This window comes from Apteryx mantelli, chromosome 2, assembly GCF_036417845.1.
Source record: "Apteryx mantelli isolate bAptMan1 chromosome 2, bAptMan1.hap1, whole genome shotgun sequence".
Taxonomy (NCBI): Eukaryota; Metazoa; Chordata; class Aves; order Apterygiformes; family Apterygidae; genus Apteryx; species Apteryx mantelli.
In genome coordinates this window covers 167031276-167058438 of record NC_089979.1, presented here as the reverse complement: position 1 = coordinate 167058438, position 27163 = coordinate 167031276, and the positions used below count along the sequence as shown (strand labels likewise).

The following is a 27163-nucleotide window of genomic DNA, read 5'->3' as shown; positions in this document are numbered from 1 at the left end:
TTTGTATGATTATTTAATTAATGTCTTTCAAAGTTCGCTATAACTCACTTTGAATACTTTGCTACAACCAATATAAAAATGACATGGGGTTGGATCTATAGAATGAGTTGATCAGGCGATGATTATTCTTGAGGGAATAAAAATGATTTGTTAGATTGGGAAGTCGTCGGCTATGCAGGAGCTATGTAAATGATCTGTATGTAAGTCATGGTAACACGGGAAACACACAGGAGAAACTCAGGATAAATCCATGATGTACAAAAAAGTATATGCAAGAAAGTCAGTGTATATTTGCACAATTCAATATAAATGCAGAGAAAGGTGGTTCTTCATGTTACAGATAGTTGAACTGTAGAAGTCCTTGCCAGATATTGCAGATGCGAAAAGTTGAAGTCTCCCTGGGTTAAAAGGGAGATTAGACAGGAATTTGGAGGAGAAACCTAGTGAGCATGACTAAGTAGACAAACCACATCAGATTCAGGAAACTCTGAGATGAAAGTAGTTGGAGACTAGAAGAGTAGTTGGTGGAGGAAATATCATTTATTCTTTCTTTCACATCTGCTTATGGGCACTGTGGGAAGCAGGGCACTGGGCTAGTTGGGCATTCGGCCTGAGTCAGTATCCCTGTTCTTTTGTTTTTATGATACAATTATTTATTGCCATTAAACCATTAATATGAATATGACAACACTGAGTAATAGTTTATTGACCCCTTTTGTCATACAATGTTCAAAACAAACCTCGTATTCTGTGAATGTTTATACAAACCAACGTTACATTTTGTAAATACATGTGATGAGATGTTCAGTGAGTGTAGTCAAATAAACCTTTCTTGTGTTCATCAAACGCTCACAGAACCGAGGATTTAGATTACAAATTATATTATGTTCCTCTACAATAATGTAGAGCAAATAGAAGGTTTTAGCTCCTGTTACAATAATAAATAAGCTATTCTAGAAGTTAACAAGTCTACTTTCCAAATCCCCAGAAAATGAAAATTTAAGACTTTGCTTCTTATGTTCCCCCATCAGGGATGTTCTGGGAAGTAATGAAGTGAGCATTATAATGTGATTCAGGGAATGGTTTTTCTGTGTATTTATACTTGTCTGCATGTAGCACTCAGCCAGCATCTTACACTGATATATCTGTGATGCAAAACATTTAATGTTGTTTCTCATGACACTGGGAGAGTGTGGGAAAGAAATATGTGACGGTGTAGGAGAGAAATGTGGGAGCTACAGAAGAAACAACATTTACAAACTAAAATCTCGAGGTACCTTGCCTGGTCAGATATTATCAGAGCAGCTTCATGATCCAGTATCTCGGGAAAGACATAAAATCTACATGCAGAAAACGACTACTCTGATAAAACATATTTTCACTAAAGCTGTGACTGCCAGACATATGCAAAATTTAGCATGTTTAGAAGGTTTTAATCTTACACATACTTTGCCATATTTCAAAAGGTTCAGGTTCAGTATCTGCATACCTAACGTACACAAAAGTGATTTAGCTCCACTGTTCACATACACTAGATACATCTAGATACACTAGACACATCCACAGACCATAAATAAGGGATTGTGAAAGGCATAAAGACTGTAATAGTCTTCCCTTTCACAACAGAGCATATATTTCTTTTTAACCAGAACTATGTGCTGGCAGTTGGATAATTCACAAATGTTTATCTTGGAGCGAGCATTGTGGCCTTCTGTAAACAGGATTTGTGTCCAGTATTCTTGCTCACTCAGGAAGCATTGGTGAAAATGACATTTGAACTCTAACATACTATTATATCTATTCTGTTTTTACATCACCATCAAATGCCAACATTTATTCATCCAGAAGGCTGTCAAGGGTTTTGAATGTCAGTGTGTTTTCTTTTCTTTGCCAAATCCTGAATTTAAACCTCTTAATGGAAGCTTCGGTATTTGCCATACACTTTGAAAACTGCTCTGTTCTTTCCTCGTAATAGCTAGGATTGTTAAATCGTAAGAAAATCCGGAAGGCAAGCAATCTAACTAAGCAGGCCTTTGTTTTGTGGCTGACACGATAACTCAGAATTGGTCAAGCAAAAAATCCTGCTTTTCTGAATGCAGTGGGGAAGAGTGGATTAGTACCCTGCCTCTTTCTAACCACCATGCTTCAGTAATAAGAAGAAAACTTGCATTTGTTGCCAAAGAGATGAAAGTGTAAAAACGCATTCAGTGAAATAACAGAAAGTTACTTTCACAACAAGGCACTTCTCATGTTGGCTGGCACTTCCACAGCTTCCTGGGGATTTAGGGACTGCAGTATGGCTTGCCTGACCCTGAATGTGCCATGGTCTAATGTATGCTAACCCCAGCCCATATAACTTCTTGGAAGGAAACCTTCAAATACACTCAATACCCCTGTTTTGTCACCCGTTATCAATGTGACCATATTCAATCTTCCATCAGCTCACTTTTAGTATTGGTAAACTGGCCTGGCTACGCAGCAAAATTGGAGTTGCTCTGATTTCAGGCTGCTCTCTGTCTTTTTGTTAACATCTTCAAGCTACTTCGTGCATGAAGTGGAAAAATTGAATAGTCTGAGTAGTGTTAAGTAGTTTTCGGTCTGGTTTGTTTTTGCTAATCGCTGCTATCGCCACCTCTCAGCCTGTAGACAGAAACAGCTCTTCAACAACTGAGGTCTTCCTGCATTATCAGTGTAGTGGTTAACACAGAAAGATGCTTCAAACAGTCCAGTATCAGCGGTGGTTGATTTTTTTTTTTCTTTTTCCCCAGATAATCAGTCTACGCTTTAACTCCACTCTTGTTTTTGACGTGAGTGCGTGTTGCTTCAAAATGGAAACAAATATTGATTTCAAAACTCCTGGCAAAGATTCTAATACAGGATACAGATCATCTCGGCTTATCTGGTTCTGCACGTCTGCACGTAACATTGTTTGGAATTTCAGCATCTTTGTTCTGCACTTCATTCTCATTGCTTATAGTTGGAGTTGTGGCAAAACCGAAAATCAGCTTTTTGTTTCTTTTTTTTTTTCTCTTCAAGCCCCATGGGTAAATCACTGCTGAGGTAGTTGGAAACGTTTTTTCCTTACAATTATTTGGACTCAGCCTTCAGACTTCTGGCCTGAGATCTGCTGCCTCCTGCAAAACGGGAACAATGTCGGGCAACTACTAGTAGATGGGTACGACGACTGGAAAGTTTGGAGCATTAGGTGGTCTGGGGCGGCATGACTGTGGGAGGAACGTTATGCCTGCTGCTGGCCAGCCGTGGCAGAGTGGCAGCACGTGGGTACTTTTAGGCTGTGGGTACTTTTAGGCTGGCTGGGTTCCACGTTCTTCCAGGACCTGCTCCCAGAGAGACAGCAGCAGCTCTTTCATTTGCACCTGGACCAGCCGTGCTTGGCACGCATGCGGCTAGCCTTCCCCGTCACTCCCTGCCACTCCATCCTCCTGGGAAAGAGCTGCTTCCGAAATACTCAGGGATTTCAGCACGCTGTGACCACTCAGGCACTCTGTTGCTGATGCGGGAGGTTGGTACGACATCTCCGAGAGGGCAGAGGAGGATTCACAGGACCTCTTGTGCCATCTACGGGGCTGTTTATCATCTTCTACAGACAGCTTTGCTTTGCTTGCAGACCTTCGTGCTCATGCAAAACACTGAGGGGCTCTGCCGACAAGAAGTTTGAAAGCGCTGCCTGGAGGGACTTGGGTCTGTGAAACTTCGGAATCGGTTTTGTGTTAAAACTCTTGTACGCTGTAGTCAGTAAGATGGAGCCCTGCAGCGTGTCGACTGTCATTCATTGGGATGCTGCTAAGCCACCATAACACATGGAGGTCACTTCTGTATGTTAAATGAATATTCATAGGTCAATCCTCCGCTCTTTGTAAACGACAGGAATCCTGCACTTTGTACTGCATTAGGAGAAATGGGCAGCAGGAGTGCTTTTGCCTCTAAGTCAAAATGGGCATAATCAATCTTAATCTCTGTTGTCCGCTGCTAATCATTTCACACAACTACTTCTCCTCTCTGCTTATTCCTCCAGGAACAGCTTGAGTGATATTCCTGCTCAATCTTCCAGCCACAGGAGCATCTTGGATGTTGAAGAGCCGGAACAGCAAAAAAGGGGAATGAAAGCTGGAGGCTCTACTGCTTTCGGAGGGCGCCTGTCCTGGGCTTGCAGATCCCCAGTCAGCTGGACTTTAGTCAACTCTTCGGAAGAACCTGTGAAGCGAGCAAACAGATTGCGACACCCTGATCCTTCAGCGGCTCGCCCCTGCCTACTAATGAAACGCAGCTGCTGTTAGCAGAGCGTAACAGCAACGACACGGGCGGTTTCACCGGTCGCAGGGAGCACGGCAGGTTCAGCTGCCGTGCCGCTCCCTGACAGGCCTGGGCGCACGGGCCCAGCAGCCGCCGGGAAGGCGACGCTACCCACCGCCGCGGGGCCTCGTGTGCGGGAGGGCTGCCTTTTTCCTAACAAAAGCCTAAGGATTGCGGGGAAAAAAAAGACCTACCGAACAATTCGGTCGTTCCTCCTGGTAACGCTGGAGAAACGCTCGCTCTACAGGCAAAGCAAACGCGACCAAAATCCCCGCGACCGAGGACAAAACGCGTCAGGCGGCTCAAGGCTCGAAGGCCTAGCGGTCTGGACTGAGCCGTGGGGAGGCAACGTTTGAGTTAAGTGCTTCGGCACACTGTCTTTAGCCTCTTTCGTGCAAAATACACCACGTTATAGAAAGGGTTTCCACGGCACGGCACGGCACGGCACGGCACGGCACGGCACGGCACGGCACGGCCTGGCGGCGCTTGCCGCGGCCGGCGCAGCTCCACAGCCCCGGCGGCGGCGGCGGTCCGCCACGCGCGCCCCCAGCCTCTTCCGTCCCGGCGTGCCCCGCGCCGGGGACGCTCTAGCCGCCGTCTCTGTGGGCGGAAGGGGGCGGGCTGGGCCGGGCCGGGCCGGGGGTGTTGTGGCGCCGCCGCCGCCTCCGCGCGGCTGGGACAGGCCCGGGGCCGCGGCGAGGGGCGGGGGAAGGTGAGAGGCCGGGGGGGGCCGGGTTGTTTCTCCTCCTCCTCCTCCGGCCCCTTCTTGAGACCCCCGGCGGCGGCTTGGGCTGGGCTGGGGTTGTCCGGGGTGCTCGAGGGGTGTGTGTCGGACGAGGGGCCCTGGGGGGGATGTGGGGTGAGGGGGGCTGCTGTGGGGGTTTGGGGCCCTGGGAGAGGGAAGGAAGGTTTGGGGATGCCTGTGGTGTGGGGGAGGGAATAAGGGGGATTTGGGGTCCTGGGGGTGTGTAGGGTGAGCAGGGCTGCTGTGGGGTTTGGGGCCCTGGGGGAGGGAAGGAAGGTTTGGGGATGTCTGCGGTTTGCAGAAGGGAACAAGGGGGATTTGGGGCCCTGAGGGTGTGGGCTGGGAGTGTGTGCCGTGAGCAGCAGTGCTCTGAGGGTTTGGGATCGTGTAGGAGGGAAGCAAGGTTTGGGGGTGTCTGGGGGGGCTTGAGAGGTGTGAGGGAGGCTTTTTAGTACGAGGGAGTGCCTTGATGAGGGAGATGGCTTTCAAGGTTTCTGGGATGACAAAAGCGTGCAAGGAGGGAGTGCTGGTTGGGGTTTTGGCGTTCCTAATGCAGGGGAAAAGAGGAGTGGATAGAGGTTAGGGGTGCTGAATGCGGTGGTTGGAGCGGGGTGGATGGGGGCAGGGTTTCTAATTATGTGGGGTGGTGAGGGTATGGGGGTGAGCTGGTGGATTTTCAGGAGGCTTCAGGGTACAGGTGGGTGGATATTTGGGAGCATTTAAGGTGGCTGATGTTTCTGAGAGATTAATTTAGGGGAAGAGCTTGGGACTCTTAGAGGGTGGGTAAGGTGTGATTTGGGCGGGGAAGACTGTCTAGTGAGGCAGGGGATTTGATGGGGGAGCTGAATGCGGGGATCTGAGTTTTGTGCGGCATATGTTTGTGGTAATTGATAGGAGTATGTGTGCATAGGAGATTTATGACGACAAAGGTTTTCTACTGGCTCTCCTTTGAAGTTAAGTGTAAAGCATATATTCACATAGTCGAAAATGCCACTGGACAGGCTGTCTCACATATTTCAGTCACTCGTGGCTGTGAGTTTTCTCTGTATTCTTTACAGTAGAGAAGGTTTTTTTGGCAATCTGTTCCTGGGTTGGCGCTTGAGAGTGGGTGGGCTTTGTGTCAGGTTTAGTAGATCATATCTATTCTGTTCTACTTTGTATATAGTTGTGTATCAAGAGCTTACAGGCTCTTCAAACCACACATCCTGATTTTGAAATTGAGATAGCATCATGCTTTCAAAATCTTTTTACTCGCTGCTGGATCTGAAGAGTAGTGCTTCTCGCACTGTAGGTCTGTGATTTCACTAGCTTGGTCAGCATTGGTGTGAGCGTTAAAGGAGAGTATTTGAGAAGTGAGAAGAAAGAGATGGATACAGTTACCAAAATCTTAGAAGACTTATAATTTATTTGCACTTCAGATTTGCCTTTTTGTATGTGTGAGAAAAGGATAATATTTACCTAGTGATCCAGCAGAGAAGCAGTAACTGCCTTCTTTCTCTTAAACCATCTCTTAATCCCTTTTCCTGTTGGTTGAGACTAAAACCAGTGCATTAGCTGCAGCTCTATTAAATGCTTTATGTTTGATTAAGAAAATATGAATCTCTTTCATATCTTGGTGTGCCACTGCTAACTAGGTGTGACTGAAGCTTATGCACCAGAGGAAAGCTGCATTACATGTAATAGTTACCATCAAGTATCGAGCTGTCACGTGTCTCAAAAAACTTTAAGCAGACTGCTTCAGGAGCCTCCCTGAGTGTGGTAATGTTCGCTTACGCTTCCTGATCTTTCAGCGGGGAGATCGGAACTTGACACAGTAGTTGCATGTTGTTGGGTTTGAAATTGGCCTGTATGCCACCTCTGGAAAGGGAAATGTGACTCTGAACAAGGAGAGAAAATGAATGCTTGAGAGACTTACTGCTAACAAGACAGTCCCTATTAAATATTATCCTGTTCTTGCAAAGGACACTTCTGTTTTCAATGGTTAGATAGAATAATTGCTTAAGTAAAGAACAGTATTTTAAAAATAATGCGCACCCCTCCATCAGCTTCATTGACGTTTGCTTTCAGAGCCTGTCGAATAGATACTTTTTTTAAGTACAGAAAAAAAGGTAGGAGTTCGTAGAGCGTTTGGAAAAGCTTGATGCCTGTGAACGCGACCTAATCTTCTTATATGGAGGAGCTTGCATAACAGTGCAGTGAAGTGTAAGAGGTCTGATTAAGACTGCTTTACTAATCCCTACCTAGTCATTAGAGAGCGTTAGCTGCTACTTAGAGAGTTAGGGATGGAGGAACTGCACTTCAGATAAGTTAGATGTCTACTGTGGGAACACCCTGAAGTATCTTGCTTGTTTAAAGACTGGTAAATGTGTTTTGTTTACGTTAGTCTTATGCTAAACAGTTTACTTGCGAAGTGCTAGATGCACAGGTGCTTCAGACAGTGCAGAAACAATCTATGTTTACTTCAGTTCCTAAATTCTAATCCCTTAAAACATTTCTCAAGCTTTTGCCTGCTCTGTGCCGGTAAAGTAGCGGGTCTGACAGGATGTTATCAGTTCTGAATACTGGAAGATTTGATATGTGCTTAACTGAAAAACACAATGACGTAGTCAAAGTTCAAGACACAAGTGCAAAGGCCTGCCACGTAAAGTCGGTTGCAGATAATTCGGGTAAATAATCATATGCAAACAGAAAGAGGCCAGAGGAGAAAAGGGCAGGTCAAGTTCAAATAATAAGATCACAGAGTTGCTTGGTTATGTGCAGATCTTGATCAGCCCATTAACTTATGATATTGTGTGTTCATTTACAGGTCACATGGCAAAATTGCCTTCCAAGTAATTACTTCCAAGTAATGTTTGAGGGAGGTGGCATAAATAACTGTTTTTTTGCCGTGGGGCGCATAACACCTTCCGAAGTGTAAGTAATGGGAGGCCACAGTGAAAAGGGAAGAGAGCTAAGCAAGGTGCAATGCCAAAGCAGGTGGGCTGGAGGAGTGTGGAAAAGCAAAAGGAGCGGCATTAGAAGGTTAGATGAGTCTGAGGGATATGTGGATGATGGCAAGACATGAGTTACGCAGAAGACAAGTGGACCAGTTGCTTACTTTTTTCAGGCTTTGCCCGCTCTTGTGGAGTGATGTTGGCGCTCATCTCTTTCAACCAGGTCTGTGCTACACTTCAAATAAAACCCTGAAGCAGTGGAAGAACTTGTCTCTTTTTTTACCCTCTTAGGTAGAAGTCTTAAAGATACTGTTCTTACATCTGAAAGCAACATGCCTCTTTTCTGCTTCGTTGGGGAGTAGGGTGTTAATATGCAAACGTGCCTTTAGACTCTAAAGAAGCAGAACCAGTGAGCGGTTCTCCAGTTGTTTTGCCCCGAGTTTGTGCTTACCAGTTCTCTGCTGTCTGTTAAGATTTGAGTCACTGCATCAGCCTTTCTCTCTGTTCAAGATATTAATGGAATCCTTCTTTTCTACACAGTTGCTTATTTTCTCAAAGCTAAAAGAAACCTAAGGTTTAATATCTGTCCCACTTGAACTTACAGCTTGGTTGTATAAGCCTCGTTTCCTTAGGCAGCAAAGCTGAGAATTCACAGGCAGGCAGATTAAAAAAAAAAATCAAGCCTTTTGGATGAATATGGCAAGGTATAATAGTACATTACAGGAATTGTACTCTCCTTGGAAGGAGCATTGGCTCATTTCTCCAGTGAAGTCAGGCATTTGATTTAGGAGTCTGACAGTGGCCAATACCAGATCCATCACAGGAGGATGGAGCATTGCTAAAATGGGCAGCTCTGTGAGAGGGTGCACTGACATTTATTGAAAGGCTTAAGCCTTGAAGCATGAAGATTTGTATGCCTTAGGAAATTGTAAACCTTTTTGCAAACAGTTATTTAACTGTAGGTGATGTTATCCTTAATGATGGCTGTTTTTTCCCCTAAAATCTTGCTGTTAATCACGTATTTAGTCCATGAAATTGTTCAACCCGCTAGGTTTTAGGAAATATCTTGGTTTCTCTTTGTTGCCTTTCCATTTTATTGTTCGTTTGCTGGCTTTTTCTGAAAGGTGAACGAGAGTGCTCAGTATATTGCCTTTATAGTGCTTATCAGCCTGGATACTTCTGATACTATGCTTTATCAGCATTAGCAACCGTTGACTATAAAACTGTGCTGCTCTGAGGAACTGTACTTAGAGGCTGACTCTATCAAAGTTAATACTTCTGAGTTGGCAGCTTATTTTTTTTATTTTCATTTCACTTTTTTTCACAAGTTTGAGCAGCTTTCTGCACTGTTTTCTTTCATTGATACTATCGCAGCATATTGAAGATGGATGGGAGGCTTCAAGTTGATATGTAATTATCTTTATTGTTGAAATTAATTGTGTGCTGAAATGTAGTTTGTGAGCTTAGTTTAATTTTACAGCTCAACTGACTACCAGGGAAAATAAATGATTAGAGGAATAGTGGAAAAAAAACATTAAAATGGAGATTAAAGAAAACTAGCTGTTAGAGGCTCAAAATAACCCTTTCTGTAGTTTAAATGTGCTTTTCTAAGGAAACGGGTTATGTGCAGTTATGCTTTCTGTCATTTTTCCTGACAGTTGTTAGGTTTTTTTTTTTTTTTTTTTTAACTTGTTGACAGATTACAGTTTCGTTTAAAGCAGTGATTCGCTGTATCGAAAGTTTGACTTTTCGGTGTCTTTTTTTATCCTTTATTTATTTAGTTTGCCTGAAGCGGTGTAAGTGACTCTTTTGCTGTAAGTTATTTGTGATAGTCCCTTAAAGTCTGCTGTTTTAGAGCTCTTATTTTACAGGAAGCTAGGATAAATTTCAAAACAGTGATGGAGCGTATTAGAAATATTTTGCATATAATTTCATAGTGGGTGATCTGGGTGTCTTGGCATACATGTAGGAATTGACTTATTGGGTAAGGAGAGGAGGGCTTTTTTTGTTTATCTCTTCCCTGAGGCAAAATACTTTCCAGGAAACGTTTACCCACTGAATGGGAAATATATTTTTATATATGTATGTATCTATATATGTAAGTCATTAGCGAGATCTCTAAAATGCTCTATATGATTATCTTTCAGAGATGATGTGAGCTGATGCATTAGTCTTCTAACATCTTGTACTGAATACTTGTGGTATGTCTGACGGACAGATCTCCTGTGTGCTCTGAATGTACCAGGTAAATCCTGATGATAAGTTTTCATGGAAGGTTAAGTGATCTTCTAAGGAGTAAGAAGTCAAGAGAGGACAACCTTTATTCTATATTTATTCTTCTTTCATTCTGTAAAAAGAGCCTGACAGACTATAGCCAAGAATTTATTTTTGTATTTCTTTGTTATACTAGAAAACCTGACCTATCTGCAACACTAAGGCGTCTGGAGACCCAGTGAAGCTGCAGCGTGTCAGTGGGAGTTAGCCAGTTTCTGTAAATTCCTTTAAGAACTTTCCTCAGCATTTCTGACACTTGAGGTAAAGCACAGGGAGGGAAAATACTGATTTCTTTTCAGATAGATAGTTTTCCAGCCTGTGGTGTTTTTTTTTTTTTTTTTTCCTCTGTGAGAGGCAAAAAATGGACACAGTTCTGATCTTTAAAATACCTTGATTGCCTTTCAGTGGTGGTGATGATACAAGAGCTATAGTTTATCCGCCACTGCTACTAAACAATTACCTTGACATATTACTAGTTTGCGTATTGGCTTGTAAGTAACTGAGATCACATCCATTAATTTACCGTTGACCTAATTTGATACTTATTTTCAGGTTGTCCTCATGAGTGCTCCAGTGGAGAATGTCCATGATCTTCTTTGCCTGCGTGGTGCGGGTGAGGGATGGGCTTCCCCTGTCGGCCTCCACAGATTTTCATTTCAGCCGGGACTTTCTAGAATGCAGAAAGAGATTAAAGGCATTATCATCAGTTCTGGCACAGTATCCAAGTCGAGGCACAGCAAAAGGACGTGACCTTAGCATACAGTAAGTCCCTGGTTTGTCTGTCTGTTTACCTTAATTTTGAAAATGGTTGTCCTGGGGATTAATTGAACTGTAAGGATTAGGTATCTTCCATAATGCCTAACTCGGTTATGAAATCCCATCGTGCATGTCTAGATTTTAAACTCCTAGGCAGTATTTTGAAACTTGGAGTCTTAGCACCACAGCCACACAGCTCCTACTCAGTTTAGTAAGCATATGTTAAGGATTGCTTATTTTGGTTGTCATTATCTTTTGCAGCAAATGCAGTCTGCTCGATGGGCGGTACTTTTTCCTATTAGCAGTTGGAGTGGCTTGGACATCTACAAATAACTTTTAACAAGGAGTGTAGTGCTGAGGAATTACTTAAAGTAGTTTAGACTAAAATGGGACCCAAGCCCCTTTTCTTCAGTGACAGTCTAATCTTGCTGAGGCCTCCTTTCATTAGGTGCTTGTTCTTCCTGGCCTGAAAACACCCAGGCTCCTACAGTTCTGATTCTGGCTCACCCAGAACTGCCCTGACCCCCTCCTGTGGTCTGCTCAGTCCAGTTTCTGAATACCAGCAGGGTTCAAGTCCCTAGAAGCTCAGTCTTGAGGCCTGAAGCATACTGACTTTGTGGAGAAAAGCTTAATTTCTGCTTCTATGTGTTGGAGAGGGATCTGCTAGTTTTTATTTTAAGAAATTAAGCTTTAATTCAGGAAGGAGAATTTTCATTTACTGCTCAGTTTAGTTTAACTCTTAAAAATTAGTTTTTGCTTGTGACTGCATTTCTGGTTAGCGAAGAGAACTTAAGGTGATCCTGAGCTAAAACTGTGAGTAGTATCCCTTTTTAGGAGGAGTAATGGAAGGAAGAAGGTGCATGAACTTAAACTGAATGAACTGGAAAAACAAAGATTAGCATTTTAATTTATTTTCCTTCAAAGTGAACTTGTGCCCTTTAATGCTAATATGTCCCGCTGCTTTTGATTTTCCATAGTCTCTACAGAAGTAGCTCTGCATCTGACTGTGAAATGACAAGGGTGCAAACAGATACATGGCATAAAGGCTATAAATTTTTGACAACTCGGAGAAGGTAGCGTTACACAGCTATGGCGTTAATTCTCAGCTGTGAACCAGGAACAGAAAGAATTTAAGGAACGAACCCAGAGTAAATAGGCTGTCGCGGGGCTAATCAAAACCCTGAATCCCAGTTAGACATAGTCTAATGAGTATATAGCAATGTGGTACAGATGGAAACGTGAAGTATTTCCATCTGAGAGGGTTGAGATATATAAATAGTAAAAGAGAGGAAAAAATGCAGAAAAGGAGTAATTGTTCAGCTTCAAAACTTAGGTTTTTACACTGAATATTGCAAACAGATGGCTAACCTATAAGGAAAGATTTGTCTTTTTCCAGAGATAATTACATATCCGTACTTACAGTGGGGATTGTTGAAGTTCAGCTATCTACATTGTCAGTGTTGACATCTGAACTAGTTGCCCTGACTCACACTTTACTCAATGAAATCTAGAGAGTGATTTCACTTATCCCAAACTAGACACCTGCATTTGGTCAGATGAATCCCCCAGTGAGTTTCCCCTGGAAAGTTTTGGAGCATCTGTAAATGGGAACTTATGCTTAAATATGGCTTCAGTGTTAGAGAACCCCATCCTGGAGCAGAATTTTTTTAATGCTATCTCTGATACAAAATCATCTTAATTTGTAAAAGATGATTTAACATTAATAGTGTTCAAATATCTTGGTTTGTGCAAGGTAACGAAAATCTTTTACTGTTAATATGAAGTCATATTCAAGAGGAGCAACGAATACAGCTGCAGGGTTTCTGTGAAAAAGATTGCTTTCTTTTTTACTTTTGTTTGTAGAAAGCCACCATTTTTTCCCCTTAATCTTTTTTCCTGTGATGTTTTCTGGCCATTTCTTTTCTCATTAGCATGATTTAAATCTGATCTGGGAAAATAATATCCACGATTTTTGCTCATGTAGCAATTTAGTAAAACCTATGTTGCGATCTTTAATACGTTAAGGCCTGTTGAATGAGTTAAGAGTAATGCAAACGATATATTTTTTCCAGTCTGCTCTTTCAGTCAGAGTAGTTGCTATATTTGTTTTGACAGCACAGTTTAATTTTTGTGTTCAGCATGACCCTTTTACTTTTCTATACTGATATGATATATATATTTTTGTTTTTCAGTTTTCTTTCCTCTGGGGATATTGCCTGCATGGCAATCTGTTCCAGCAATTACTCAACCATCATGGCGTTTTGCTTCCTGGAAGAGCTTCAGTGGGAATTTGCAGCTTCCTATGATACAACAAGCATCAATTTAGCTTCCAGACCATATGCTTTTCTTCAATTTGGTTTGTAGCTTTTGTTCTCTAATAGTAAGAATACTTTGTCTGTTACTTCTATGATCTTAAATAATGTTGCTTGGCTAAAGCCTGATCATAAAAATGAATTTGTATGTGTGCCTGTGCATGCGTGTGTAGGAGGAGGGGGAGCTCTTGTAACTGCATTAAACTATTAGATTACTGTTCTTGCAGTTCCTGAAAGCCCCAGTCACAGATGAGCAAAATGTTTTGATTAATAAACAAGCACAGAATAATAAGGCAATCCATGTCTCAAACACTATATAATTTAATTTTAAAAAAAATCTGACAGGTGGAGACACATGGGTACAGGAAAAAAGGGAGACAAAATAGATTATTATGGACAACTTCATTTCTGGCATGACTTAGACTCATCTAATACTTCTAATCATGCCTACTGTTTCTTTTTTTTTTTTTTTACCTGATATAAATGGCTTTCTTGCTAAGCAGCAGCTGCTCTACTGAACATCACACCTTTGAAGAATCACTGTTCCCTTGCAGTAAGAAACTCTGTTCTGGGAAATTGCAGTGGGTTAGCACACTTCTATCCAGATTTCAGGAACAGAGTTAAGGTCCTGAGTGGAAGACTGAGAAATCCACAAGGAAAGTACATTATACAGTCATCTTGTATTTTAAGTGAATTGCCTGCAGATCACATTCTAGGTGGGATGTAATTTTATGCTGAAATCCAAATTATTCCTTTTGCAACCTGACTGGGAATTTCTAGCCTCTTTTAATCTCATAATGCTCCTTTCTTAGAAAAGAAGATACAAAATCTTACTTTTTTGTTTTTAATATCATGATGTGTTTTGTGACCGAGTCTGCCACATGTTGCTGCATGATTTTCATGTGTTTGTCTGGATCTGAGATGCACTTATGTGTAAGATCTTGGCCTTCTGCCTGAGTGTTATGGATTATTACAGTAGGCTGACTTAAGGTAAAATACAGGATTTTTCAGTGATGAATGCTTATGACACTGTCTATTCTAGCATGGCAGCAAGTCCTCCTGTGTGCTCTCTAAACTTGTGCTCTAAGCTATTACATACGTTTGATATCCAGTAGTAGTTGAGGTCAACCTGTGCAAGTCTGTTAGCATGACAATATCTTAAGGATGGGAATTTTATTCAGGATATCTCTGTAGAATTAATGTTTCTACATTTTATTTGCCTACGTATTTGAAATAATGAGCTTGAATTTGCCCATGCCCTTGCACAATAAAATAGGAAACAGCAGTATCCATGGTGAGGTACTTCAGCTCAGGAGGTGTGGATAGTTCTTACTCAGACAGGTTCACAACTTGGTCTCAGTGCTGTGGTAACTCATGTCAAACCATTAGCCAAATTTGTGGAAAGGAATTTGTCTGTGAATTGTGTTTAAAATTTAAGTGTGGGAGACATAGCAGGGTAATCCGTATATAAATCTGTGACATGCAGGTTGGTGGAATCACTGCATCTGCCAGTCAGAGTTGTTATGTGACTCAAAAATGGGTTGAATTAAGTTAGCTCTGTCCTGGAAAAAAATCTAACCCTTGACACTGTTAAAACATGATATGACATTGCATCATTCAGGCTTCATGGTAGTTCATGGGCTATGGTCAAAATATGTTTGCCATGTCTAGCTTGCAATATGAAAGCCTGTTTTCAGTCCACCAGCAGGCAAGATGTTAGGATGAGTTACTTAAAGCATCCAGAAGGGTGGAGGTGCAATACAAAAACACCTAGGAAAGGTACTTCTGTTCCCTAGTTAGCATTGAAATCTTATATCTGAATGAAATGAGAAAAGAAATGAAGAAAGAAATAATAATAAAATCAAAGAATGTCAGGATTTGATTTGTCAGTTACCTGAAGCACTCAACTTCTGTACAGCTAATTCTTAAATCTTTTTTTTTTTTTAATAATGTTTCAGATAACGTTATTCAGAAAGTCAAATGTCATTTTAACCATGCAAGTGGCGTTCAAACGAAGGCCGACTGGGAGAAGATTCAGGAGGAGCTGAAGTTCCGGCCCCCAGTGCAGCTGAAACTGGAGGACGCGGAGCTGCTGAATGGGATGACTAACGGTGGGCATGCAGGAGTTCGTGTGGAGGTTGGTAAGTTACTACTACGCAAAGGTGACAGTACAGACTTCCTGAGCTCCTAATTCGTGAAGGACAGAAAAGCATGTAGCGGTTCCTTTTGTACTGAGCGATCTACATTTTACATATAAAACCTGGGAGAAAAGACTGTCTTTCAGTCATAGTGAAGAGCAAGTTGATTCTCATGTCGAATAAAATTTAACAAGCTCCACTAATTCATTGTGTTTGCTGTAAACTAAGATACAAGATTTGTAATTACAGTCTCAGTGAGTTACTTTATCCATGAGGAAGAAAATGATTGCAAGAATACGTTTGATCTGAGGGTAAGACTCTCATTCTCAGATTGTCTGTCTTGAGTTGACCTCCAGTCTGCACTTTCTCCTTTTACCCCATTCATTAAAATTTAATGTATTGGACTAAAACTCTGAAAGATGATATGCATATCTTCATAAAAATGTGTAGAGCCTTGACAAGGGAACTTTCTATAATAAATACTGACATTTTATCTGCTTTTAAAAGTTCTATCCTCTCCTTAATTATTATAAAATTGATATCTTATTTATGTTTCACTTGCATAGTCAATGTCCTGTTTACTTCATTTACAAAATAAAATGCTTTTAATCCTATTAGGTTGGCAGTTTAAATGCAGCTGGGATACGATGAGCTTATATTTCCATTTTCTTTCTTTTTTTTTTCCCCTTTGGCTTATGAAACACTAATAAAATTAAGTTCCATTTGCTCAGTCTTATTGTTTCTGATGGGTGAGCTGGAATCTAATTTGACATAAGTATTTTAGATTAAAATCTACAGGGGCAGTGATGAGGGGAAAGAAAAGATAGAAATGACAACATCTCAATGACAAGTCAGATTTGAGAGTCTTTCTCAGAACCCTTCTTGAAGGTTAAATATTTTTATAGAAATTTTTAGAAATTTCTATTGAAAATTCTTCTTAGAAGAGGCTTGGAAATTCTTCACGCTACTGCAAACGATTTAAGTGCCAAACAAACATTTGCGAGCTGTTCTGTGCTCAGTGATGAGAAATACATTTTCAGTTCCCCCATATTCTTAATTGCTTTCTGTTGTTTTCCATCTGGCTTTGTGTCTCTGGCTGTCCTCAGTGGTCTAACCCAAATACTCTTACAGACTGTTCTGTCTTTATTTTAAGAATCGTGTTTATGATCATCTGTTTCCCTCAGCTGGAGTCAGCTTTCCTGGCTTGTGTCTCTTTCCTCTCATCAGTAACTAGCAGCTGAATTCCACTTTGCTCTGAGTTTAGCCGTGTAGACAGTGGGGTTTTTTTTCCTTATTAATGTGCTATACAGGAGACTTGTTGAGTATACAGCGAAGTGTTCTGGTTACAAGAGAGCAGAATTTATTTGCGCCTGCAGTCTATAGTGAAGATAAATTCTGACTTGATCAAAACAACAGTCTCCTAGCATGGTTGGTGGCTGATTCCTGTTTTCCTTTTAGTTGTATGATCACATCCTCTGGCTCTTTTTTTGTTGTAGTGTGAAAGGAGTCTGAAAAGTCGGGGAGTTTTCATCCTTATTAGAATATATAGGGACACGAGCTTTTTTTTGCATTCTTTCCTCCTCTTGTTCCTTCCTTTCTTAACTAAACCCAGCCCAGTTCTTGCTAAAAGATGTTGTAACGTTTTGCCCTTGGTCAATCTCCACACCACCTCAGCTTTTGTTGCAGAAGCCTAGCTTTGCCTCTTGATGTGAGGACAGCTGAAAAAGCTCTGAAGGAAAGTGCAGTCATTTATATAAGAAATGTGAAGTGTAAGTAGCTTTGTGTGAACAGGGAGAATTTTTATATCAGAATTGGCTCTATGAAATGAAAGAACAACTTGTGCTATTTGTCTAGTAAGCATGCTACTAAATTATGCAGCATGGTGCTCCCCTTGATGAATGCTCTTGGTCTTTTGTAGGCACGGAGGGAGTACTTCTCAGGGTCCTTTTAAAAGTATTTTTAAAAGACGTAATAATCTCTTCTTGCACCTCTTTTCTTTTTTTGTGTGTGTGCTTGTATTTTATTTTAAAATGTTTGAGTCTGATTTCATTTTTCGCTACTGGTGCTATCTTTATCTGGAGCTTTGAGTATGTGACTCACTGTCAAGTGCTGAGCACCGAAGAGAGAGAGTGGAGCCTGGTACAGGCATTAATGTTGGTCTCCAGTTAAATAGCCAAAGGGCTCTGCTCAGAAAATCTTTTATAGATGGAATTTTCGGGTTCTTCGCTGAGGGTGTTTTTGTGGAATTGCTCTATACTCGTTTAAACCTGCAGATGCATTTTTCCAGGGTGCTAGGTAAACTACAGTCCCCAAAATATCTTCCGCATAGTTTTTTGCACTCTCAAGAGCATGACTTTTCTACCTGAACAATCATATAGGTTTGAATCCCAATTGCCATTTAATTGTGCTAGCGTAAAATTGCTCTCTACTGGGATAGTTTGTTTCCTTATTTAGTGTAATAGACTCTTCTAGTATATACTTCTTTTTATAAAAATATAATCAAATTCACACAAGGGGTTGTCATAATTTTGCTCTAGCAGTACCCGTTATCGCTTGATCTGTGCAATTTCAGTTTGTGGGTTAAACTTCAGAAGGATACAGCAAAAATAAAGCTCCGCAGCAAACAGTTTAAAGATCAGTTTTCGCAGGCTGTGAACCCTGAGCAACTAGATGCTGTAATTTCCTCTGCCTCTGTGACAGTAAATCTTTGTATTTACTGGACAAAAATTGTAACTTGTAAATAATTTTCCATGCTGTGGTCTTCAATCTGTAGAAACGATATACTGAGACCTGCGTTTTTCCTCACTAGGTACTGGAAAGTGTCGACGAGCACAGTTTGCATGATCCTGTTTGATGAATGACACTTGTGCTTGACAGTTCCTCTTTGTTTAAAAGAGAAACTGGCTGCCTCTGAAATAAATCTTAGCGACTTAGGAGGAAGGAGGAAGAAACAGTAGTTCTTATCAGAAAATTTCCATGAGAGAGAAATATGTAGTTGTTGCAACAATATTTAATTGATCAAAAATAATAGTAAACTGGATACTCTGATCAATGTAAGAACATGCTTGTACAGCTTCTGTTCAATGAGCTGCTGGGGCTTTGAATTTCACTGCATAGCCAAAAAGCAAAGTTGCCTTTAAATGGCTAGGATACTTGCATCTTTTATTTGCATGGAAACGTGTTTAACAATAATATACAGTAATGCTACATAATGTGACATATTGCAAATGAGATTAATGCAGTTCCTGTTGCAGCAGCCTTGGAGACGAAAGCAGGGAGATGTGAATGCATGCCAGACAAATTAATTACATAGACATTTATAAAAGATAATTTAAATTTCTATATTAATTTGGCACCAAACCTTTTTTACATCCACATATCAAGAAAATCTCTGTTGAAGGAGAAGACAGAAGTGTTTTTCTGTTTTAAACCATGCAGAACTGCAATATTTAAGTTGTTAGGGTGTTTCACTTGTCACCGAAATGAAGCCAGAGAGGAACTCTGCTGTGTTGCATAGTTTATGTAGAGCAGTCAGCAGCTGGCTTGGTCTGGACAGGAGCCAGAAGATCCTGAGAGTTGGAGAGACTCCCTGAGGGCTCCTGCACTTCATTCTCTTCTGTATTTTATGAATATTGACACAGAAGAGAATTGGGATTTGGTATCTGAACTGCAAGTAACCCTCCTTACTCTTATGGTGATAGTGTTCTGCTTGTGGTGATCCAAGGGCGGAGTATGGCAAGGTTTGTACGTGGAGGTAATATCTATTGCTGGACTAACTAGTTCAGTTAGGGGGGGAAAGCAGGCAAACTTTTGGACAAGCAAAAATTCTGAATTACAAATGGCAAATTCCGAAGTTAAATACAAATTAAAAGCAGTTACTTTGACCTTGACTAGCTCATCCTGAAGAAGAGGGATTTGGTACGTGAGAGTTAATATTAGTAGTGCAGGAGATGAGAAAGGAGAGACAGGTAGTTCACTGCCTGTGAAACATGGGAAGGTTGGGAGAAAGGGAATGAAAGGAATTCTAGTGCACTGTAAAATGTTTCTCAAAGGCCAAGAGCTGTAGCATCCGGTTTAATTCCCAGCTCCCAGTTTTGAGTAGCAGTGCCTGCGTAGCATCATCTTGACAACTCCCACAACACTGTAGCAGCAAAGCCGTCAAAGTCCTTGGCACCTGCAGCTGCATACTATGTTCTGGCAGCTGCTTGATTAGTGCACCAAAGGTCATGTGGAAACTATGCAGGTGAAACTAGTTGCTGTATACCAAAATGAACCCAAAAATGAATGTCAGTGCGGACATAGACACGACTACCAGTCGAGGAAGAGAAGAGGTGTTCTCTTTGGGTGTCAGAAATCGAGGCTCTTTCCCAGACCTTTCAGTACTTGAAGCCTCTAGCTTGTCTACTGACCAGTGAGGTATGTTCAGTATGAAAATCTGCTGTAAATAAATAGCAGAGAAATGTCTACATGCAGCATAAAATAAGACATTAATGCCAAATAGCTCTGAACTGAACAGTGTAATGCAACAATAATGGTGTTCATAACTGGTCTTCTTTGGAGCAAGGCATGAAAGGTCTTGAAAATGTGTAAAACCTGCTTAAGCTGATTTGAGTTGCTTTATGTTAAAGGATTCGAAGTAACAGTGCTAACTCTCACTAGTCTTTGTTTGTTTGTTTGTTTTTAAGACCCCACTTACAGAATGCAGCGTGTGACTCCCCTGGGGATTCTCTCTCTTGTTCTGAACATCATGTGTGGAGCTTTGAACCTCATTCGAGGTGTTCATCTAGCAGAGTATTCATTTCAGGTAACTCTGAGTTGAAACCGGTAAAGGAGATGAAAGAAAAGAGTTATTTGGTTAACTGGATGATGGGTAGCTATGCTGCTTCATAGTTTGCTAGGCTGCACGTCTTTCTGCAAGAATTATTTTGTTTGTCCAGGGAACTTACAGTTCTGACTGCTCACCTGCTATGTTGTGTTGTATGGGAGCACATTGCATTTTATTCTTCTGTGGTGTGATTGAAATTTGGACAAATATTTTAGTTTTGCCAGACTGTCTGGATTTTTTTTTTCTTTGATTTTAATTCTTGTATTTTGTTCTAGATGTTCTTGTTTTTTTGTTGTTGTTGTTTTTTTTTTTAAACAAAAGTGAAACTGTAAACAACTTTAAACTGTGAAAATAGTGTCCTGATTGGACGGTGGCACGGTTTTATTTAGCAATAATTGTCATGTAAACCTCTGTTTGCGGCCAGTGATATTGATCATGCTGCTGTCTGGCACTGTTATAGTCAATCATCATAAGCCAGGATGAGAGGTGCTTTATGAAATATATTGTTCTAAAATATCAAGCAGCACTTAATAAAACTGTAGCTGATGCAGTTTCTTGTTTGTCACTCCTTTATCCAAACAGGAAGACCATGAAGGACTTGGAAATGTGATAGCTTTTTTCCTACCTTTTCTAGTCTGTGTTTTTCAGGTATGTTAACTTTAAACAATACACTTTCTGATTTTTAATATTATATTATTCTGTTTTTTGATATTTTTTGATGTTACAGATTTTTCTTATTGTTCCTCCAGTGCTTTGACAGATATGTTTAATTACCAAAATGAGAAATCAAGCTATCTTAATTTTATTAAACTCGTTCACACTAATATATAATTTGCATATTAGAAATACGTTACTTTACCACTTGCCCCTACCTTGCTTTTTGTGGATCAGAAATTCTTGATTGATTTGGTCTCCCTACATAACTCGTCTAGGCAAGGTATTATTCCTACTAATTATTACCTCACAAAACTTAGGATATTGCTGAATGTAACCTGGAGCCACACATTTGGGTTCTAAGATGGTTTGGCCCAATATCCAGACTATGTCCTTAACTGTGTTTTAGGTGCCTTTCTTATTATTTACATGTCTGTCAATCTTTTTGGTATTATTTTGAATTAAATGCTCTTTGAGGAAGAAGTGAGGGGAAGTGAGTGCGCTCTCAAGAACTTTGCAAGAATGCAAATGGTCTTTTGTTCAAGATAGTGAAAGAAGCAGCCCTCATGCCTAGCATTCCTTAGAGCTTTTGCTTTCTGAGTTACGATTGCTTTTCTGATTGACGTTTACCCTGAATTCATAGGTGAATGGTCATGTCTAAACAAATCAGGGTGCACATAAACACAAAACAAACTATGGGCAGTATTACATTGCACTTGATAGTGTTCAAATATTTACTAGTTTGGATTTTGGGTTGATGGCAGGTGGACTGAAAGCTGAGAACACATTATGTTTCAATGCGTTATATTTTACGGCTATAAGAGTTATTTTAAAACAATACCACTTTTAGTTAAAACTTTCTAGAATAAATATTATTGATAGGCAGCCTTAACAGGAGCCATTTTCACTAGCATAGAGACACTTAAAATACTCTATGCTGTAAAAACTTAGCAGGTTGTTACCGGCTTAGGCTTTTTTCAAATGAGTAATGAGCTACTTTGGGCATCACGTTAAATTTCCATGAGAGAAAGCCACGTAATTTTTATGTGTAAGCCTAACACTGTGTACAAAATCATTTTCAGGTAAGCAAAGGAACAGTTTGGTTTTCAGCATTGTGCAAAGGTGATTCCACAGAGGTGTTATTGAAGTGGCACATATATTGTAAGGGCACAATCTAACTCTTGGAAATTGTAGTTGCAAGCTTTTTGCAGCGCTTCCTTACTGTAACGTGGAATTGAGTGCAATAAATAAGTGTTAGCCCAAAGGTGACGTGTTTCCCAGAGTAGATACATTTTCTTCATTACAGTGGTGAGCCTAGTGATGGGCTTTTGTAGCATAACCATCCAAAAGACTAAGCGAATACAGAATAGCATCATTATTCAAAATTACTTCTAAATCTAAGACAAATGTAGTTCCTGCCCTCTTTAGATTATTATTATTATTATTATTATTATTTTTAAATGGATGATTTTCTCTGACCTCTTTGTGTAGTGGTGTGAATGAGAAAAATATTACTTGCTGTGCAAGCAGGTACTTTTCTGAAATGTTCCTTAAGTGTCTAAAACAGGGGTCCATAACCTTTAGCTTGAGGGCAATGCGCTGCTTGCAGAATCTTCTGTTCTCAGGCTGTGGTCACAGCTGCTCTAGTTTGGCTGCTGGTTGACAAAGGGGAAATAATACGATGCCTGCAGTGCATTAGTTGCTTAGTACTGTTGTCTTTGGCCTGCAAAGTTTGGGGAGCTCTATTTGAAGACTTCTGTTTATCTAGGGTATTTAAAACTTGCAAAGAGGCTGCTTATTACATCACATGGTTTGTAGCTTAGCTCGATAAACTCCATCGAACATTGCCTTTTTATTTTGATTTTTCTTCTTCCCTTATCCCCTCCCCTTTGGGGGTGGTTGTAGTGTCCTAACTCTGCAGGTTCCCATAATTCATCCTATATTGTCTCTTACCTTCTAGTGGTCAGACCGTAGAGGTTTGTGTTGTCCAAAGCTTTGAGGTAAAAAAAAAAATCCTCAGATTTCACAGCTGAACAGTAAAGATTCTCATGCTTTCAGATAAAGAAGTCCTAAAGAAGTCCATATTGTTTTGTCAATACCTTTTGCTCACCAGTTGCTACTTGTACATGAGATGGACAATTTAGTGTCTTTCAGCCTTCTTACGCTTCTGATCACAGCAGAACTTTAAAATAGAGGTAGTAATCTGGACCTAAAAATTTGATGGAGGTCACTCTTCACAAAGAGCAGCTCTGCTCTGCTTTTTCCAATTAGTGCCTGAAGCTAGAGAAGCTTTAAAAAAATAACGTGTTCTCTTATCCTTTTGATCTGTAGCAGGCATCTTCACAAAATGCTCGTGCATAAATTGTGCACAAATGTGAAGTGCTTTCTACGTTATGATCCCTACTTGTGTCATCAGCACAGTTGGAAACTGTGACCTTAAGTGATAAAGCATGAGCTGTTGCTGCCTGAGTTAAAAAAGTAACTCCTCTGCCAGCACTTTGTGAGATGCTTGTTTTCTCCTGTGATGGTTGGTGCCCTTCACGCATGCTTAGCAAGTGCTGTCCACCTGTTCTTGAATTTAAAAACAAAAAACTAAAAACCCTTTCTGAGCCACTTGTTAGCAGAAAGGATGGTCTTTCTACCAAGTCAAGCCTAGTGAATGAAGTCCTTTGCTTATTCCAAGAATAAATACAGCAGAAGCATAAAATTGTTTGCTGTTTTCCTGCTGAGTCTTTGCCCTGCAAAAATCACGTGTGGGTTTTGAAAGCTGGCTCAGTGTTCAGACTCATTTTAATCCAGCCTGAGGCAGCCAGGGAGGACACCGGTTGTGCTGAGAGGCTGCTTTTGGTATGTATGCTTATCCAGTAGGGTCTGGATTGAGGCCACCAATCTGCTGTTCTTGGAGGACCGAACACAGAGCAGTTGGAAGGAAGCTCTCAGCTTCTTAGCGATGACTGCAGTGGTAGGCGCATCCAAGTGGCGTGGATGTGCCAGCAATTCCAACCTATGACTCTTCTCTCTCTCTCTCTCTATATATATACACGGTTTAATGCTAACTCTATCTCTCTGGTACTTTTGTAGTGTTACTTGTACCTCTTCTACAGCTCTGCAAGGAAGACGAAGACGTTTGTACTCTTTTTCTCTGTTTGTTTGTGCAACATTTACTTGTACGGATTACGGAACCTCTGGCAAATAGCCTTTCACATAGGAGTGGCATCTCTTTCTTCGTATCAGATACTGACAAGGCAACTGATGGAGAAACAGCCTGATTGCGGCGTATGAAGAAGACCTTGGGTTTGCTACTCTCTTTTTACACTTTTTTTTTTTTTTTTGTATTAAACTGGCCAAAAATAGCTCGGGAGATTTTTAAAGGTTTGTGACAATGGTTATTGCGAGTAGGATGTTCTGAAGCAACTTGAAATAAGCTAGGACCTTGTAGGAATATCAAACATACATTGAGGAACTTAGCTGTATTCAACGCGACATGTGGTAACTGTGCACGGTAGATTTTGTCAGGTGTTGTCAACGGATGGAGGTTCTCATTACTGTAAACAGGCTCTTACTTCTTGACTAATATCATCCAGTCAATATTTTGCCATTTGTCTTGCCGGCTTTGTAACAGTCTGGCACGTCAGTGTCTTGCCCTGCCAATTATTATGAAAAAATACTAAACTGTATAGCAAAGCAAAGATAAAGTAGTGGGTAAAAATTTTGCCTATGGAATTTGTTAAGCATTAAGATTCTTGGTAGATGAAAGTGCAGGAGGAGTTTGCCGTAATTAGATCAGCCCAGCATCAGTGGGGAAAATTATTTTAGGAGAAGCTTCTGGATAACCTTTCTGGGTTTTGAAGGAAACAAAAAGTCTGTGGCTCCTTTAAAAACCATAAAGGCTCTAAATGTCTTCTAGCAAAAGAGCACATCTTTGTAGTTAAGTATGTACTCATTGGTTAGTTGTAAATAAGCTTGGAGCAGCATAAAACAAACCGAGTGAATGTAAGTGATCTTTCAGCTCAAGTGGCCTTTATTTCCTTGGTTAAAGTCACTCTTACTGTAACGGCAGTTCTATGTTTGCTTGGTCTGTACAGATAATAAATCTTCCAAGCCTACTTATGACAGCCACCGACTCCTTCACCTTTTTTAAAAAAACAAATGTACAGTTGGTGAGTAGAAAGCCATTTCCAGTAATGGAGAGCGAGAGCAGGTTCTCTTTATTACATATAAAACCTTTAGCTAATGGTGTTAAAGTTCTTATGCTAAGATGAATTTATGAGCGTGCACTTTTGAATATTGTACTTAGGAGCTGAATTTCTTAACCTCTGCTGCACTGGGTTTTCTTGTATTTAATGTATTGAAGTGCATATGGGCATTTTAGAATGTGTATGAATACTTCAGGTTATGTTTAAAGAATGCACAGCATTTTGGTGCAGCTGTCCTTGAAGGGTTATGAAGCCTCAAACTGAAAAGTTGTCGGGAACTGTAGGTGTATTATTGTGGAAATATGGTCCAGGATTTTCTTTTTTTTTTCCCCATAGGAAACTGTTTTCTGGTGGCTCTACCTGCTCTACAAAATGTCTCTGGCCAAAGATTTATTTTCCTTTCACATAGTCTCTACCTCTAGTGGTTGCAAAGAGATTAACATGATGCAGAATTGTCTCCCTGAGTTTGCAGAAATGCTTAACAAAATTCCTTCTTTGCATCTTGGTGAGTTGTTTCTGAAACCTTGCAATTCAAACGCTTATGAGTATTATTAGACTGCTAGACCAGAAACCTCTGGTACTGTATCTCATAAGGCTAGAAGCTCTTCAGCTGAAAGCAATTCTGCGATGCAGCTGACTGCAACAAAGGTGTAGACCTGCAGCCCATTACAACCCGAAAATAGCTTCTAGGACATCAGGAACCTTACTGCTGGAAAAAGTTCTGGCACCAAAATGCAGATATTTCTCTTCCATCCCATGCTAGCCCGTTTACTGTAACAATAACGTAATGAGACCCTTTAAACTGTGAGGAATAGGCTACTAGAAGTGATGGAAGAATATTTTTAGCCAACCAGTTTAGAAAATAGCTAGAACTGTGTGCCATCGGAGGAATACTTTCCTGTTGGAAGGAGGTGGAATAAACTTGTTTGTCATAGACTGTGGCAGAAAACTGGGGTTAAGTGGAGAAGTGAAGCCAGCACTAAACCGCTGTCCTTAGGACACACAGATATGGGGCATTTAGTACTGACAAGCTTTAAGTTTCCATACTGTTCAGTTCCTGTTTTATTTGATGAAGAACTCTTTCTTTGGGATTGGAGACTTTAGGGGACTAAGCCATGAGGTTGGATTACAAGTGTTTTTTTAAAAAAAAAAAAAAAAAATCTTAAAGACACCCCCAAAAATCTCATACTGGAAACTAATGCTCTGGTAAGGATCCTGGGTCTGGTGATTGTGGTTTCGGTTAGCTAGGGAGCCTAAACTGGGTATCAGTCCACTGAGATACGCAGGGGAATGTCATCCCACAGGGAAAGGATGAGGTGTTTTATACTACAAATGGATAAAACTTTGTGAAAGGAGCCTTAGTGACATGTTCCCGCTCCCAATTCCTCCCCCTTTAGCCTCCATCAGAGTCCAAAACAGCTTTACCGATTCTCCATTGACTTGAATAAAGCTAGTCTGCTGTAGCTGAAGGCAAACAGCATTAACAGCTGGCACTTGAGGCCAGTGAACCGTTATCTTCTTTCTATTCCTCATCCTTGTATTGAGTTGATTGGAAGAAATTGCAACGTTCCTGATGCTTGCCCCGGCATTTGACTGTTTGCTTTATCATAAAACAAATATATCCCTGTGCCAGACGATGTTAGCAACGGTTCTGCAATAAGAAAAATGGTGGTAGAACAAGGTGTTTAGATAGCTTTTGTAACTATCATGTTTAGAATTGATAAAGATTAAATTCAGCTTTGTTTAATATGTTCCTTTTCCTGCGACTATTTTGTTAAAACCAAACAAAACCAGTTGGTACAATTCTGCCTTCCATATTGTAATTTTTTTTATGCTTTGTGGATTAGATAGAGGATGTGACTGGATCCTTTCTACTAAATGGACCAAGCTGTGGTTTGCTGTTAATCTTAATCCCTTTGCAACCTCTTTTTCTGTAATATGTGTAAACCATATTAAGGAATCTACATTGAATAGTATGTACACACTTTGTAGGTTTAGATGGTGATTAAGGGACCA

General features: G+C 40.6%; 1 protein-coding gene and 1 long non-coding RNA gene across 3 annotated transcripts; one reads left to right on the top strand and one right to left on the bottom strand.

The window, feature by feature from the left end:
- Positions 1-682: 682 nt before the first annotated feature.
- LOC136991306 (uncharacterized) lies at positions 683-4689 on the bottom strand. The gene is made up of 2 exons (XR_010883543.1): positions 4509-4689; positions 683-4215 (listed from the first exon to the last, which is right to left on the bottom strand). It is a non-coding gene; the product is annotated as an uncharacterized lncRNA (long non-coding RNA).
- A 300-nt stretch (positions 4690-4989) lies between these two features.
- On the top strand, positions 4990-26896 carry SEC22C (SEC22 homolog C, vesicle trafficking protein). Of its 2 annotated transcripts, XM_067292004.1 has the most exons (9): positions 4990-5026; positions 10140-10237; positions 10403-10527; positions 10819-11028; positions 13215-13378; positions 15293-15475; positions 20158-20276; positions 20880-20945; positions 24033-26896. In XM_067292004.1, the coding sequence occupies exons 4-9, from the start codon at positions 10847-10849 to the stop codon at positions 24231-24233; spliced, it is 915 nt and encodes a 304-aa protein (XP_067148105.1). In that variant the 5' UTR covers positions 4990-5026; positions 10140-10237; positions 10403-10527; positions 10819-10846; the 3' UTR covers positions 24234-26896. The 2 variants fall into 2 exon arrangements, with proteins under 2 accessions (XP_067148105.1, XP_067148106.1); XM_067292005.1 differs by lacking the exon at positions 10403-10527.
- The last annotated feature ends 267 nt before the right edge of the window (positions 26897-27163 follow it).

Bases quoted from the DNA above. Each gene is read 5' to 3' on its own strand.
- SEC22C (XM_067292005.1), top strand. From the start codon at position 10,847: ATGTCCATGATCTTCTTTGCCTGCGTGGTGCGGGTGAGGGATGGGCTT. The intron at 11,029-13,214 runs GTAAGTCCCTGG...TTTGTTTTTCAG, and splicing joins GGACGTGACCTTAGCATACA to TTTTCTTTCCTCTGGGGATA. The intron at 15,476-20,157 runs GTAAGTTACTAC...TTTGTTTTTAAG, and splicing joins AGGAGTTCGTGTGGAGGTTG to ACCCCACTTACAGAATGCAG.